The sequence below is a fragment of the Zootoca vivipara genome, chromosome 12 (genome assembly GCF_965207765.1).
Source record: "Zootoca vivipara chromosome 12, rZooViv2.hap1.1, whole genome shotgun sequence".
NCBI lineage: Eukaryota > Metazoa > Chordata > Lepidosauria > Squamata > Lacertidae > Zootoca > Zootoca vivipara.
In genome coordinates, this window is record NC_142595.1 from 27,626,697 (window position 1) to 27,644,166 (window position 17,470).

Here is a 17,470-nt window from a genome sequence, read left to right on the forward strand (position 1 = left end):
TGGCTCTTTGTCAAATTAAAGAGTGCATGTTCAGAGCTGTGCGTCTCTGACGTTAATTTCCAAGGCTGCTGAAAGGTAAACATTTGATCTTTTGCAACAGAGTCTGAAAACTCAGACTGGAGTCTTATCCACCTATCCAGGGATATCTGGAAAACTTTTCCAAATTTGATAATATGTTGTATCCAATTAAGTTTTACGTAGAGCAGACCTAGTAAAATATATGAACCTACACTCTTTAATGTGTATTAAAATTAAATTTAAAGATAGGGAGAAATCCCATACATGGGAAGCATGGCAGAGGGGAAACAATCTTTCAAATATTGTTTGTGTTAGGCCACCCTATTTGTTGGCTTAATTTATGTGGGGTTGTCAGGCCAGATGTATGGGTTTAGGGTCCATTCTCTCTGATTCCCCAGGATTCTCCCTTTTTATGGCTTATGCCAGCTTAAGATCTGCCAGGCTCAAGTTAGCGGTCTGGGTCCTGACCTTAGCTGCCAAGTATCCGGTTTTTCACGGGAAACCCCCTGATTTTAATCCATTTCCCGCTGTTCTCCCAAATGGAGAAAAATCCCAGAAATCCCCCGGATTTCCTACCTGCCAGGGAGCCTCCATTTTGGGTCCTGCTCTTGTGTGGGCACCGGAAATCGGGCAGAGCAGCACCGGAAGTCACTTCTACGCATGCCCAGTGGCCATCTTGGTGGTGGCCACATGGCGGCAGCCGTCACCAAGAGGGCCGCCACCATACGGCCACCACCAAGATGGCTGCCGGCATGTGTAGAAGCGACTTCCGGTGCTGCTCTGCCCTATTTCCAGTGCCCACATGGGAAGAGCGGCCCCGGAAGTTGCTTCTACGCAACTTCCGGTGCTGCGCCGCCGCTGATCCCGTATTTTTCAGCGGGAGACTTGGCAGGTATGGTCCTGACTGAGCCATGATGAGGGAGATATGGCAGCATCTCTCCAGCTGAACTATGAACCATATGGAAAGGAGGGTGATGTTGGTTTGTCGGGGTGCTCAGATAGGGTTGCGATACATCTAGGAAATCCTGGACATGTCCTCTTTTGGGAGGCCAATGTATTCATACAGGAGGGGGGATTTTTACATTTTAAAGGAAATTCTCAGTGTGTTGTTTATTTATTTGGTGTTTTTTGGTTCAGGAGGTATTGCTAGGAGATCACCCAGAACAAGGGGGAGCAGAGCTCATTCCATCTGGGAAACTGATATGCTTGCACATAAGGAACATTTGCATGTGTAGACCTTTTAACCACCCCCCAAAAAATATTCAGACAAGACTCAAATTTTTGGTTTGGTTTTTGGCAGAATTTAGGCCACAACTTTACTGATTACAATCAAGTGAGTGGTTGTATAGGCTCTGGTTCGACTAGCTCCCTGCACCCTTGCAGGTAGTGCTGAGCCTGGGCACCAACCATAAGTCAGCCTCAGGTGAACACCTGGGACAGAGACAAGCAGGAGCCCTGCTAGACCTCCACCCAGATGTCCCCTGGACTCAGGCTCTGGGGACAACCCCTCAAAGGGAAGACCAGCCATGAGTCTGTGGGTTCCTTTAGCGGAATACCCAACGCATAGGGATGGCTAGGCGTACTGCCACCCCGTCACCTGAACCAGAGCCTATCCGCAACCTTACAGGTTGTGACGATTTGCTACATGGCAGGCGAAACCCAAATGGCACCAGCCAATCAGCCAAGTGGGGAAAATTCCTGCCGTAACCCTGTCCCAGCCACAGGTGACACACGATGGCATAGCAAGGTCAAGCACAAGCCCTAAATATAGGGAGAGGTGGGCGGGTGTTCCGATGTTCTGAGCCCAAAAGAGGAAGCTCAGGGACACGTGCATCGGCTTAAGTAGAGGTTCCTTAATCTATTTGATTGGCATCCCATTGGTCCAATTACACCCTGGATCAAGGGACCTCCAATAGGGTGTCGTGGCCATCCAAACATTCCCACCCACAACACAGGGTTTGGTTGCCAGGTCGCAGGGGCAGTCCATCCCCTTTCACCACGTGCTCCCTTGTACTCCAAATTCTTGTGGTTCATTCACACTTCCACTTGTGCTGTACTCCATCTACATTTAAAAGATATGTAGCAATCTTGGTGTTTATTATGCAAGTACTGTGTAACCAAAGATTGTAACAACAAAGCTGCATCCATGTTTTTCTCTATTCATAATAAAACAAATCATTTCAAGAGGGCATGTATGCTGCCCTGATTTCCTCTGATAAAAGGCAAGTTTAAAAATGCATTGAGAGGGAAACCTCTGCTGGGAGTGTAGCACAAATCCCCATTAACTATTTCGTATGGAATCAACTTCTAACCCGGAATTCTATAAAGTGATCTGTTCCAATAATGCTATTGCCAATAATTTGAGCACATCACCTAGTGTTATAAGATCAGAGATATCACACTTTGACTCCTGGTGTAATTCTTTCTGCATTGCCGTATTCTCATCAGGTGATTTTATGTGAGTTTACCATGCTACATTTCAAATCCATAATTTTAAAAGGTACACAAAAAACATGAACACACTGCTTCTCTAATAATGAGTTTTTTAGTCAATTTTCCCCACTAGATATTTTTATTTTCTAAAATGAGTGTCCCAAAAGCTGAACAGTGTCCTCTGTGGCACAGAGGTCTCCAAAGACATAGCATTTTCTCAGGAAAAAAAAAAGATAAATAGCCACAAGAGGTAGTCAGAGAGTGTAGGCTGGAACATCTCACTTTGTTGCTTATCACATAGGCAGACATTTTGTGAAATGAAAATATACCATAAGATCCATATATACTGGGTTACTGACATGCTGAGAGAGGAGGAATCTTGTTTGAAGGTACAAAAGTCTCTCTCTCTCTCTCTCTCTCTCTCTCTCTCTCTCTGTGTGTGTGTGTGTGTGTGTGTGTGAAAGAGAGAAGAGTAGAGAGAGTTCTAGAGGTATTACAAAATTATCATGTTGGGATCTTGACCTCTCAGAACCGTTTGCAATTATTCTGTTGATTTTACAGCAAAGAAAAGAGTGCCAATGAGAACGTTTATAGAACTGTTTACATAATACAGAATAGAATCACACTTAAGGGAGTTCTATCTCATTATGTGAGGTCCCATTGCATGTTGTTGAAGGACACAAGTGCTTAAGTTTAATCTAGCATTTTCCAAAGAAAAGGATCTCGGGTGATAGAGATATAGAAGTCCACTGGTTGTTATATTTGAGAGTCAGAAGGGACTAGAAAGATCAGTGGCTCGAGGCTGCTTTAAAATATGTGTTGTAATCATTTGTTGTTGTTGTTTAGTCGTTTAGTCGTGTCCGACTCTTCGTGACCCCATGGACCATAGCACGCCAAGGACTCCTGTCTTGGTTGTAATCATTATTGGTTTGCAAATAGCTACCATAAAAAAATGGGTGAATCTGACCATTTCAGTTCTCACAATTTCTCATTTTTCTTCAGTCTTAAATTCTGTTCTCCACATTTCCACATCAATTTGCACTTTTTACCAGAAATCCTGTAAAAGTTTATCAAAATATACAATTTTAATATGCAATTTTGTCTCATGTTCATTTTCGGAAAGTAATTTCCCCATATGTAATGCATTTTGGTATTCTATTTTCAATTATATATGCATTTAAGCACATATTTTAGCTAAGAACATGCATTTTTGTGTACATTACTTGGCTGGTAAACTGCACTGCAAAATTAACTACAAATTCTGAAGGATGGATGTGTTTCAGATTGTGTATTATTTTGGAAACTGTCAATCATGTACATTTGCCTTTAAATGTGAACTGAATTCAATTCTCTCTCATTCCTCACTGCTGTATCTTATAATTGCTTTGCACAGGAACTAGATTCTGATAAGATCTCAAGACAGTTGCTATGCCTTATTTCTTTGTGCCTTGCAGAGCTCCTCCTCCAGCTTAATATGGTAGTTAGCTGGCAATCCCATGGCAGCATGCTATAATGGGGTTTTACTGACTTCTGGAAACAAAATATGGATGACACATTGTCAGAAAGCTCAATCCACATCTTCTCAAAGTGAAGGTAAAGTCTACCGGGGTGGGGTTGGGAGACAATTATACTGCCAATAAGTTTGATTTGTGAAGTGTTCATTTTGGTCATGATTACGTTTGAAAAGAACAGCACTGTGTGAATAGCATTTTGAACATTCTAGAGCCATTCTATCGTGGATTATATTTGTATATTTCCAAATTCAGTCCTTCTATAGTTGCCAGAAAAGGGTGACAACCTCTTGTTCACATGAATGCAGTGACATGATGATATCCCACCAGATATGTTAATTTATAACTATCTTATTTCTGCTCGTGGACTTCCTAGAGACATTTGTTTGGTCACGAAGGAAAATGGGATGCTGGCCTAGATGGACCACTGATCAGCTGAGATTTTCATATGTTCATACATAAGTCTCATAAATTCCAATTTACTGCCTCTGTTCCTGGAATCAGACTAAACAATAATGCTTTTCAGTAAAATGTCTAAAAGCTACATTGGTTCCAGAAGTGGAGGTGCACAGCTGGAACATCTTTACCATGATATGTGTCTAGTGAAATTTTGTATCTATATCATAAAAAATGAAATGACCTTTCTTTCATGAAATATTTGTATGTCGATGATGCACATCATAGGTAAACTTTACAATTAATTGTGATGCATCTCTCCTATGATGCTAATGGGTCAATTGTATGACCGCAGGAATCACGTAGGAAGATTATCTGGGCCATTCTTCTTCCAATGTTGCATTCAACATAAGCTCTAGAAAGACATGATCTCTAACAGCATGTGGCCAGTGGCTGTTTAACTTTCCCATCTCTCCATCACATAACAGACGCTTATAATACTGAGCAACAGAATTTTTCATTCTCTACATGCTAAGTATCCAGGGGTGTTAATAAAGGTTCCAATGAGCTTTCATAAGAGGAACTCACACACAATGCAACTTAACTGGCCATTTGCAATGCAACTTACCTGGCATCAGTTTGGAGTGGTAACCAAATGTAAACATACGGGGGGGGGGGAGTTGTGAAACTCTCGTTCATTCAATTTTTTTCAACTATTGGCTTTTTCCGTTTTTTATCTTTTTTAGTTATTGGATGAAGCAACTCATGGAAAAAAGAGAAAATGATAATGAAACAACAGTGACAGAATTTATCCTCCTAGGGTTCAAGTCATTTCCTGAACTGCAGACTCTATTCTTTATTACATTTTTAGCAATCTACATGGTGACAATGGTTGGAAACCTCCTTATAGCTGCAGTCGTCCTAATCAATCATCATCTTCACAAGCCCATGTACTTTTTCCTGGGGAACCTGTCTGTTTTAGACACCTGCTACACCTCAACAATCCTCCCTAGAATCTTGGCTAGTATTATAAATGACTACCATAGAATTTCCTTTAGTGGGTGTTTCCTCCAGTTCTATTTCTTTGCTTTCTTGGCTGGAGCAGAAAGCTATCTTTTATCTGCAATGTCTTATGACAGGTATTTAGCCATATGCAAACCACTACATTATGTGACTCTCATGAACAATAGGTTGTGTGTTCAGTTGTCTCTAGCTTCTTGGGTGACTGGCATTGTGGCTAGTGCATTTACAACATTTTTTGCTTCGCAGCTAACCTTTTGTGGCCCCAATGAAATTGACCATTTCTTTTGTGATTATGAACCATTGTTAATGCTCTCCTGTAGTGAAACTCAGCATACAGAAATTGTGATGTCAGTCTTGGGATCGGCATGCACCATGCCACCAATGATACTGACCTTCGCTTCATATGTTTGCATCATCAGCACCATTTTGCAAATCCCTTCAAACAGTGGCAGGAGTAAAGCATTTTCTACCTGCTCCTCTCATCTTATTGTGGTCACCATTTTCTATGGGACCCTAATCATAGTGTACATATTACCAAAGACTGACACACTGAGGGATCTGAACAAAGTCTTCTCTGTTTTCTACACAATCCTGACTCCCATGTTCAATCCCTTCATCTACAGCCTGAGGAACAGAGAGTTCAAGGAAGCCCTTAGGACAACCATCAACCATTTTGTGCCATTGAGTAGAACTCAGGGAATCCAGCCTCAGTGAAAAAATAAAAACAAAACACCAGTAGAACTCTTCAGTAGTGATCTGCAGCTTGCAGACCTTTCTTTCTAATAAAAAGACCAATGAAATCAGCCAAAATATATCCATGCAGCCTAATGAATGGGAATAAACTGGGAGACACTGTACCACTCTAGACTGTAGGCCCAGGATATCACATTTTAATGTTCCACTGCATGCATCTCTCCCCCCCCCCTGTCACGTAGAAACAGAAAACAACAACAGGGTGTTGAAGGTGGTTGAACCATATTCACATTTCTTTTAACTTGCAGGGTTGCTGTTTGTTCATTGAGGAACATTCAGTAACGCATCCTTTACCATATCAACCTGAAGATTGGAGGTGTGATGCATTACTGAATGTTCCTCAACGAACAAACAGCAACCCATCACACCTCCAATCTTCAGGTTGATATGGTAAAGCCTACTGTACCACCTCAGTCTTCCACATTTATTATTATTATTTTATTTGCAGATTCATAGGGCCCTTTTAATTTTTTAAAAAATGAAGAATAATTAAAAGAGCATTACACACACATGCAGAGAGAGAGAGAGAGAGAGAGAGAGAGAGAGAGAGAGAGAGAGAGAGAGAGAGAGAGAGACCAGGGGCTGCTGCCCATTGTCCCTCTGCCAGCCAATCCCTTTGCCAATCCACCTCTCTGCTAACCATTTACACCTGGCGAAACCCCTTCCCTTTACACCTCTCCAATCTCTATCCCTATTCCCTCTCCAAGCCCTTTCCTCACCCCTCACAGCTCATTACAACCACTACCCACTTTTAAAGAAGGGAGGAGGAACTTCAGACAGCAGTTTTCTGAAGAGTCTCTCCCCTCCATTAAATCTCACTGCAACTATGATTAATAAAAAGTGAAAGCCTTCACAGAGCAGTTTTCTAAAACTCTCTTTGAAGCACCTCCCCCCTGCTAAACCTTGATGCAGCCATGTTTGAGGGGAGGGAAGTGTTTCACTGAACAGTTTACTCTTTGGCAGCTGGATGAACTGCAACGTGACAGTAGCCTTACCTTTTTATGAATATAGGGAGATATATATATATTCAATAGGTCTTGTTCCTGTAACCAGTGGCAGAGACAAGCATTTCCTTCCCCTCACTTCAACAAAGGACACTTGACTTTACATATTCTTTTAGGAAGAGAGGATGAAAGCAAAGTCCTTACAGCTGCTCATTCACACTGGCCATGCTGGTCTTTGCAAATTGTGCTCTTCCAAGGACTGGGGAATAAGTCTGCTTCCAAATTCTACTGCATGCTTAGATTAGGCCTCATGGATAATCTTAAACTGCAAGATACAAGCATTGTTTGCTCCAGAGAAGATACAATGGGATTAACAGAACCACCTTGGAGAACCACCACACAGACAATATTTCTCTACCCATTGCTCTCTTTCTCATCTACATAATTGAAATAAACAATATATTTTGAGAGAGTGTCCTTTGCACTGGACAAGATGACATCAGAATTTATTTGTCCAAGTTATTGGATTATACCATCTCACCCTTCTAGATCCCCTACTTCATTTTTCATTTCGTTTTGTTTCAGATCATGAACCTGATGGAGTGGATGCTGTTATTTGGCACAACCTTAGATTTGTAGCAATCTCCTTCCAGCAAATGGCAATGGGCTCAGACCTCAGGGGAATTTCAGGATTCAACCCATGGAACTGTATGAGAGAACTCATGCAGCAGATAGATTCCTCCACTGACCTCCATTCCTCATCACCATGCAGAGCAACTTCTCAATGGATATCTTTCTCATTAAGGTTTACATATAATCCGTGTTGGATAAACAAAAGACATAGATGAGAGGGGGAGCCTGGGGTTGTACTCCATCCGATCGAACCACCTTCTCAATGAAGGGAATCCAGAGCTAGAGCATCACCAGCAAATTGCTGTACAGACTATTAGAAGATCCCCAGTGCTTGAGATCCCCCTCCCTTTCCCTAGGCAGTTCTTTTCATTGTTGAACTGTCCTCTCCTCTGGTAGGCAGCAGAGACCAAAGATTTTCATTCTACTATGGGGAGGAAGAGAATTTTCATGTGGTAATGAAAGAAGAGATAACAAAACATGTCTGGGGTGGTTCAGAAACATACACAGAATCACATATCACACATACATATCACACATTGTGTATCCCTTCTGGTGGAACAGCTTCTTACCAGTCTGTAACTGTGTTGTTTTAAGGGGGGAAATGGGATGGCATTGGATGTTGTGTTGAATTCATTGGAGAGGTATAAATGCATTCATTCATTCAGTCTAGCAAAAGTTTTTACAAAAGATAAAATACATTAAATAGAATGAAAACAAAATAAAATGCATTATACAGTTAAAATAATTATTAAAACCAGACATTCTGACAGATAGAGTGTGCTCCCCTGAAGAATTGCCACATTCCCCTTTAAAAACATCCAAGCCAGTGTCCATCACTATTGCCTCTTGAATCTAATTCTAGACATTGTGAAATGTTGTTGTTTTTCTTGTTGCTCTTGTTCTTGTTATTTAGTAGCAGTAGCAATTAGATTTCTTAACCAGCCCCCCACCATAAGGTCCCAAGACTGGCTACAACAATATAAAAGAGATTAAACAATTATACTTGTGTGCTGAGTCTGTTGCCATCAATTCTATTCTGTGACCTCATGAGCTAGGTTGGGGTTTATTTTAGCTCTCATTTAGATTTCCAACTTTTATTCATTTTACCCACTGACATGTTTTCATTGGAGAATTTAATGTGCCTTTTCTATAAGACTGCATTCCAATCTATAGAGGGGAAGAGGCAAGAAAGCTTTGCTACCAATTTTAGAAGAAATATTCCATCACAAGGTCCCCTTTGTCCTTATAATGCATGCCCAGCTGCATAGTCCCCCCACCCAGCACACCTAGGGGGGTAAATGAATGGACACAACAACCGTCTGGGATTTAAAATGGCCACAACTTTATTGATTTCAGATGTGAGAAGCCTTGGCATAGGCATTGAGCATATATTTCCTCTCAGCCACCTGTTGGGGAACTGAGGAATGGCAGGGTCTATTCGAGGGTGGGTCCATTGCAAAGCGCAGGTTTACGCAGATGGGCCCCCAAATGCTGAGGGAAGCTCTATGGCCCACTGGCCCTAAGCAACTGGCTCTTTGGTCAGAGATTTCCCTCCAAACCCCTCTAACCGGTTACCCTGTTATCGCCCCCAGTGAGACCAGGGGGGTGGGTGAGTCACTACTTCACCACACCCCGATTGGATGAAAACCATAAGATTCTGCCCAAGGCCTAAAACACCAAGTTGTGACTAGTGCTGAAGGGAAGGCGAAACCTGCAGCGCAGGGGAAATTCCTTCCCGGCCCCGAATACAGCAACCATCATAAGACCAAAGCAAAGCCCTCCTAGCTGTAAGGAAAAAAGGTTAAAGCAGCAAGAATTAATGTGAGGAGGGAAAGGGTGAGTGACCTGTCCAGCCGACTGGATGAAGAGCACAGTGTTGGCTGGGATATATATCTGGGGGCGGAGGTGGACCTGAGTGAAGCCTGCTCAACTCAGGTCCGCTCACCAAACCACATCCCCCCTAGGCCACTGCAGATTGGCCCGATTTGAAAACTGGTTTTGGCAGGAATCCGTGAGCCTTCGTGGTGGCCGAGGAGAATGTACATAGCCCAAATGGTGTGGTGTGTCTGCATAGGAGGTACAGCATCGGGCTGCAAACGTTGCTCACCAGCAAGGCAAGTAAGTGTTCATTATCTGAAACAAGCTAAAGACTTAATTTGGAACTCCCTGTGGCAGTTTTGCCCAGAGAATTTACATCATCTCAGAGGAAAAATAAAGAACTGCAAGATGTAGTTAGAGAAAATAGGCTAGAATGTATTGTACAGGCCTTTATTATAGTCATGTTTTGTTCGAGGAAAGAAATGGAAAAGTACCATAGTATCTATATCTAGGTGTCCTGCTACTTTGAAAGAAGAGGTCAAAGCACTGATGGGGAGAGCATGCTTAGAGTTACAAAGGTCTGTGTGTGTAAGAGTGAAACAAGGGGGCAGTTCTAGGGATATTACAAAATCATCAGATGGAGTGATGGTGCCTGTCAGGACCTGCTGCAGATATTCTAGTGATTTTATAGCACGGTGATGGAGCTCTGGCGATATTATTAGCAGGAATGATAAGGAAGAGATCCTTTATGGAACTAAAATAATTGAAAATATGTTCTCAGGGAAAGGGACTTAGGGTAAACCAGTTGAAATAAAAGACCTATGATAGTCCTCTATCAGTCATGTCAATGAATTAGAACTAGCATTGGCTATAAATCATGTATGCAGACTTTCCAATATTCAGTCCCCAAGTAATAGGACTTCATGTGATACAGCAGAGAAAGCTTGTCTTCCTGAGGTCCTCAAGAGCTCAAATCCTCAATCAGAATGGACTGGGCTGATCAGCGGTCTAAGGCAACTTGTTATTAGTTTTCTTGTGATGTAATGTGCTTTAGGTGTCCAAGGCTGTGATCTGGAATACATCAAGGCTTTCTCGCCTTATGCTTGTTTTTGGTTTTGCACATGAACTAGTCTCATGAAACTTGTGGCAGTTGCTGATCTTTCCTAGGGTTTATTTGAACCTTACATAGCAGAGCTTCTTTCAACTGCAATATTCCACCAGATAGTACACCTCAATAAAGTTGTAGACTTCTGTAAGCAAATGAACAAAGGCATATTTTCTGGAGGCTCAGTTCTCACCTCCCTGAAACAAAGGTAAACATTTCTCTATATTAATGGTCAAAGCTGTTGCTAAGATCTGTAATCTGCCAAACATTCATTTCAGTTTTCAGTTTTTAAAGTATGTGAACATGGCAGGATTGTAGGAATTGTAGGTTGGGGAGCTGATAGTCAAACATTCCCCAAGCTGCTATGAACTACATTTGTACTATGAACTTTGACTTGATTTGTGACACTCTTGCCAAAAAAGCTGCACCACAACTGCCTTACATGTGTGTATTAACATAACCAAATGCTATCATGTATTTTCATATATGCTAATTCTTCCCCCATTTTTTTAAAAACAAAGATAAAACAACTACTGTACATGCTCCTAGAATAGTATACAACAATTGTGACAACTCTCTCTCTCTCTCTCTCTCTCTCTCTCTCTCTCTCTCTCTCTCTCTCTCTCTCTCTCTCTCTCCTCCCTCCCTCCCTCCCTCCCTCCCTCCTTCTGTATTTTCCTGTGTCTCTTAAGGTTTTATGTTCAAATTCAGCTCATCTGTTTCTGAAAATAAACTGAACAGAACCCTTTACAGTAAAATGAATGTGAATTGAAATTTTGGACCAGTTTAGCATTTTTAACAAACTATTTTGCGGATAGAAAGATTATATATTTATAAATAGGTGGCACTCATATAGCATTGGCAATTGTGGTTTCTGTTTCAATAATTATTTAGTTGTTGAATGGAATAATTCATGGCAAAAGAAGAAATAGTAAATAAAACGGAGGTGACAGAATTTATCCTCTTAGGATTCAAGACGCTTCCTGAATGGCAGGCTCTCCTCCTTGTTATATTTTTAGCAATCTACATAGTGACAATGCTTGGAAATATTCTTATAACTGCAATAGTCCTAACCAATAATCATCTTCACAAGCCTATGTACTTTTTCCTGGGAAATTTGTCTGTTTTAGAGATCTGCTACACCTCAACAATCCTCCCTAGAATCTTGGTAAGTTTTATGAGTGGCTATCATGGGATTTCCTTTAGCGGGTGTTTCCTTCAGCTCTATTTCTTTGGTTCTTTTGCTTGCACTGAGTGTTATCTCTTATCAGTGATGTCTTATGACAGGTATGTAGCAATATGTAAACCACTGCATTATGTTGCTATCATGAAGAGTAAGTTATGTGTTCAACTATCCTCTGCTCCTTGGATACTTGGTGCTGTGCTTCCTGCATTTACAACCTTCCTTGCATCTCAGCTGAAATTTTGTGGCCCCAACGTAATTGACCATTTCTTTTGTGATTACACACCATTGTTAATGCTCTCATGTAGCGATACCCGACAGGCAGAAGCACTGATGTCAGTCCTGGGATCGTCATGCATCATGCCACCATTGATCCTGACCTTTACTTCCTACATTTGCATAATCTGTACCATTTTGAAAATCCCTTCAATCAGTGGCAAGAAGAAAGCATTTTCTACCTGCTCCTCTCATCTTATCGTAGTCACCATTTTCTATGGGACCCTAACTATGGTGTACATGTTACCAAACACTGACACACTGAGGGATCTGAATAAAATCTTTTCTCTTTGTTACACCATCCTGATTCCCATGTTCAATCCCTTCATCTACAGCCTGAGGAACAGAGCATTTAAGGACATTGTTAGAGAAGTCTTCAGCAAACTTGTACCTATGAGAAGAATTCAAGGAATCTAAATGCAGTAGAACTAAATGCTTTTGTAATGATGTAAGCGGCAACCCCCAACCACTTTCCTTTTGAGAAGACCAGCTGAAATCAATAGAAGCACTTTTGCGTATGTAATTTGTGACTTGTAATTTAATGAAAATGGAAATATAATTACAGAAAGAAATGCAATTGACTTAAAAAAGGAAAGAATGTCCATATATTTGCATAGAATCATAGAGTTGGAAGGGACCACAAGTCAGATACTCCAATGGCTTGCAATACAGGAATCTTATGCCCAGTCTGGGGCTTGAACTCATGACCCTGAGATTGAGAGTTTCATGCCCTACCAGTTGAGCAATATGGCACTTAGAAGGGTGGAAGGATTTTTAAAAACTAGTAGCATTGTACCCTTAGAAAATAAATGCAAAAAACACTCAATGTCCCATCAAATTCTCTCCCCAAATGCTCCCAGGGGCACTTGCGTGGCCCTAGCCCTTTGACAGGGGTTCAGACAAGAGCATGGCGAGCCCTTGGATTCCTTTAATGGAATACTCTTGCAGCAGCAGCATTGGAGGGGCAGGCAGAGTCAACCATGCCCCCTCCACCAACCAAATTTAACCAATGCCTAACCGCAACCTTACAAGTTGTGACGATTTTGCTATGCAGTAGGCAAAAAAAACCAAATGGCACCGGCCAATCAGCCAAATGGGCGGGTGATCCGATGCATGCAGCGGAAAGAGGCAGCTCAACGCTGCATGCAGGGAATAAATATCCCCTTGGCCGTCAATCATAAATTGCAACATCAAATTCTCCCCAACGACCAAGAGGTCCCCCAATAAGATTCGTGGACATCCAAACTAATCCGCCCAGCAACAGAGGTATGTCTTGTTTGCCCCCACCGCAACACGTGCTCTCCATGAAGGAGAACACACTTTGTATGGAATTGCTCCAATGGATCAGTTCAAGAACTGATATTTAACCTTGCTGGAACAGGGCACTCTGTGTTCTTTTTCAGGCTGCACATTGCTGTAGTAGTTAGTATGGTGGCCAGATGATATTACAATAATTCCAAGAAAGGAGAAGCTTAATGAAGGTAGTCTCTCAAGAGAGCTGATGGGAATGGCCCAGCTTTCTATCTCTCCCTTTGTGTTAGCTATACAGTGGTACCTCTGGTTAAGACCTTAATTTGTTCTGGAGGTCCGTTCTTAACCTGAAACTGTTCTTAACCTGAAGCACCACTTTAGCTAATGGGGCCTCCTGCTGCCGCCAAGCTGCCGCCACACAATTTCTGTTCTCATCCTGAAGCAAAGTTCTTAACCTGAGGTACTATTTTTGGGTTAGCGGAGTCTGTAACCTGAAGCGTTTGTAACCTGAAGCATTTGTAACCTGAGGTACCACTGTATTATTTTAAGGTTTTTTTCTGCGACCATTTCTGTATTTTTGTGTGTGGAGGAGGTGTTTAGTTTTGTAATTTGATGTTCAACTGCCTGCAATGCAAGAATCTTTCACCCAATGTGAAAGCCAATCTTTCACCCTTCCCAATAGACGGCACACTATCTTTTTCATTAATGAACACTCATACTTTACATTGTGGGTGCCCTTTGCTGGATCACGCATGGCGCTACAGTTCCCAGGGAGCTTACTGGCAAACGGGCCTCTCAGTGTTAATTTTTGGAGGTTCAGGCCCAGCCTCAGTAATCAAGTTTTTTCTGGGAAGTTTAATAAAGTTACATTGGGAAGTTTAATAAAGTTACATTGGGAAGTTTAATAAAGTTGTGGCCTAATTTTAATTCCATATAATGTTGTCAGAGTCTTTATTCCTTCATTTTTAATCCCTGGGGGCTGGGGCTGTCGCCACCTGGTCACGCAAGGTTTGTGTTATGTCGAACCAATACATAGCAGTTTGCATGAAATTAATGTTGGATAAAAAAAAGATATTCAGATATGGAGTGGGTTGCAGAATCAAAGAGGCTGACCAGTCCGAGGCAGGAGGCAGTTGGAGGCTGAGGACCTGCTCAATTAAAAAAAGTCATATCTACAGCACCATACCAGATGCTGCAATCTTTCGAATTGACGTTTCCTCTTTGTGGAATTTCATGTGTGTTTACCATAATGCTTATTTCTATTCTATAGAGGGGAGGAGGCATAAATTTATCCCACTGAAAGGTCCCCTTTGCCCTTTTGTTATGTGAAATCAGCATCAGCTTGGAACTCCCTGTGGCTGAATTGCCCAGGGAATTTACATTGTGTTAGAGAAAATATATATATAAATGCATGATAGGATCAAACTAAATAGGCCGGAATGCTGCGCACAAACCTGTATTGTAGACAGATGTTTTGTTTGAGGAAATGGAGAAGTGCGATAGGATCTATATGCTGCTGTTCTGATATTTTGAAAGAGGTCAAAGCAGTGATTTGGAGAGCATGTTTCAAGGTAAAAAGGTCTCTGCAAATCAATGTAGAAGATGGGGGGGCAGTTTCAGCGGTATATGTGTGTGTGTGTGTGTGTGTGTGTGTGTGTATGTATATATATATATATCAGACGGAGTGTTGACCTCTCCTCTCTCAGGACCTGCTACACATTTTGTATTGAATTTGTAGCACAGTGATGGGTCTAGCAGGAGTGATGGTGAAGAGATATTTTATGGAACTGGTTAGATAAATATGTTCTGAGGGTCCTCATTCACTATGAGGCAAGGGATATAGGGCTGCATCCGACTACGTTCTACTCAGAGTATGCTCATTGTAATTAAGGATCTAACTTATTCATGGCCTTATGTTTGTGTATCAACATAACCAATCTATTAAGATTTTAGGTTCAGATCATTTATATCTGGGAATAGACCGGGGGGGGGGGGACTATTTCCAGTAAGATGGATATGAATTAGTAATAGCAACCAAAATGATGACTTCAGGAGCTCTTCACAGTCCTTTGGCTAAAAAAAATTAGAGATTATATAGGGCGTTGGCCTTCTAATGTCATCAGATGCAAGTGCTAGAAAGAAGTGAATTAAGTAACACAAAACATATTGTGAGTGATAGAATTTATTTTCTGCCAATGGCAGTTTATGTTTCCCATCTCTTCTGAGATATGTTTTGAGTTTGTTCAACATTGTCATTCATTCTACATTAACTTAGTCTCCATATTTTTAAAAGGAATTGTTAATCCAGGATACAGACATAGAATATTTATAATAATTTGGTTAGCTTTCATAGCTACATCACTAAGAAGTTATATACTATGTGACTTATCTAGAGGGTGTTTGTTGGTTGATAGATAGATGTATTCTATTCATGGAGTTAAGCAGATGGCACTCAGAAAATGTTTAAATCTGTGCTTTCTGTTCCAGCTCTTATTTAGTCTCAGAATGGAACAATTTGTGACAAAAAATGAAAGGGATAATGAAACAGTTGTCACAGAATTTATCCTTCTAGGATTCAAGACACTTCCTGAACTGCAGGCTCCACTCTTCGTTATATTTCTAGCAATCTACACGGTGACAGTTACTGGAAACATTCTTATAGCCACAGCAGTCCTCGCTGATCATCAACTTCACAAGCCCATGTACTTCTTCCTGGGGAACCTGTCAATTTTAGAGATCTGCTACATCTCAACAACCCTTCCAAAACTTTTGGCTAGCTTGTTGAGTGACTATCATGGGATTTCCTTTAGTGGGTGTTTCCTCCAGTTCTATTTCTTTGGCTGTTTTGCTTGCACTGAGTGTTACCTATTATCTGTGATGTCATATGACAGGTATGCAGCCATATGTAAACCATTACATTATGTAACCATCATGAACAGGAGACTATGTGTTCAGTTATCAGTTGCGCCTTGGATTATTGGTGCTGTACTTACTGCAATTACGGCATTCTGTGCGTCACATCTGAATTTCTGTGGCCCCAATGAAATCGACCATTTCTTTTGTGATTATACACCATTGTTAATGCTCTCCTGTGGTGAAACTCAGCAGGCAGAAATGTTGATGACAGTGGTGGGATTCGCAGGCATCATGCCACCATTGATACTGACCTTGACCTCCTATGCTTGCATTATCAACACCATTTTGAAAATCCCTTCAAACAGTGGCAGGAAAAAAGCTTTTTCTACCTGCTCCTCTCATCTTATCGTGGTCACCATTTTCTATGGTACCCTTATCATAGTGTACATGTTACCAAACACCGACACACTGAGGGATCTGAACAAAATCTTTTCTCTTTGCTACACCATCCTGACTCCCATGTTCAATCCCTTCATCTACAGCCTGAGGAACAGAGACTTCAAGCAAGCGCTCACAAAAGCCTTCAGCAAATTTGTGCCTGGGAGAACAATGGAAGAAAACCAAATGCAGCAAAATTAAATGCTTCTGTAACTGAGGAGACAAACTGAAAACAATAGAAGCACTTTGGAGTAAGTGGTTTGTGACTTGCAATTTCAAAAATCCACCAGTGAAATTAATTAAACTAACAATATTGATGGCTTTAAAAAAAAAAGATGCAGAGCATATACATGTATAATGTCACTCAGAAGAGTGGAGACATTTCCAAAACCTAGTATTCCACCCTTTGTAGTCTGCTGGGACTACAGAACTGAATAAAATGAACCATAGGAAGAAGAAATGGGGTTAATCCAGCAACTGTGACAGAAATTTAACCTCCTTGGATTTAAGGCTCTGCCTGAATTGCAGGGTTTAGATTTTGTTGTGATTCTGGAAGCCTGCATACCTAACAATGGCAAGGCACCATTAACATGTGTCAACTTCTCACAACTGTTGAATTCCTCATGCAAGACAGGTCCCACAACTTTTGACTGTCGGGGGCTGCAGATTATATCTCCCCACCCTGCCATGAACTGTCATTGAAATTGTTGCATTGGAGGAAGATGTGCCATTAAAGGGTGTCCTAACTAGAGATGTATCATTCAGTTTTGATCCTGTGTCAGTTTTGCATGTGCTCATCCATAAATCTGATCCACCATGCTGCCATTTATTT

At 41.4% G+C, this 17,470-nt stretch overlaps 2 protein-coding genes, 1 long non-coding RNA gene and 1 pseudogene across 3 annotated transcripts; all 4 read left to right on the forward strand.

Moving 5' to 3' along the window:
• The first annotated feature begins 2,728 nt into the window (after positions 1-2,728).
• LOC118094160 (uncharacterized) lies at positions 2,729-8,710 on the forward strand. The gene is made up of 3 exons (XR_004693733.3): positions 2,729-2,840; positions 3,906-4,044; positions 7,664-8,710. It is a non-coding gene; the product is annotated as an uncharacterized LOC118094160 (long non-coding RNA).
• On the forward strand, positions 5,112-6,095 carry LOC132593085 (olfactory receptor 2AP1-like). Its single transcript, XM_060282052.1, has one exon. The coding sequence runs from the start codon at positions 5,112-5,114 to the stop codon at positions 6,093-6,095; it is 984 nt and encodes a 327-aa protein (XP_060138035.1).
• A 2,825-nt stretch (positions 8,711-11,535) lies between the features above and the next one.
• Positions 11,536-12,519, forward strand: LOC132593132 (olfactory receptor 6B1-like; annotated as a pseudogene).
• A 3,330-nt stretch (positions 12,520-15,849) lies between these two features.
• LOC118094151 (olfactory receptor 6B1-like) lies at positions 15,850-16,890 on the forward strand. The gene has a single exon (XM_035134202.3). It carries the CDS (start codon positions 15,850-15,852, stop codon positions 16,837-16,839), a length of 990 nt encoding a protein of 329 aa, XP_034990093.1. The 3' UTR covers positions 16,840-16,890.
• The last annotated feature ends 580 nt before the right edge of the window (positions 16,891-17,470 follow it).

Bases quoted from the DNA above. Each gene is read 5' to 3' on its own strand.
- LOC132593085 (XM_060282052.1), top strand. From the start codon at position 5,112: ATGAAGCAACTCATGGAAAAAAGAGAAAATGATAATGAAACAACAGTG.
- LOC118094151 (XM_035134202.3), top strand. From the start codon at position 15,850: ATGGAACAATTTGTGACAAAAAATGAAAGGGATAATGAAACAGTTGTC.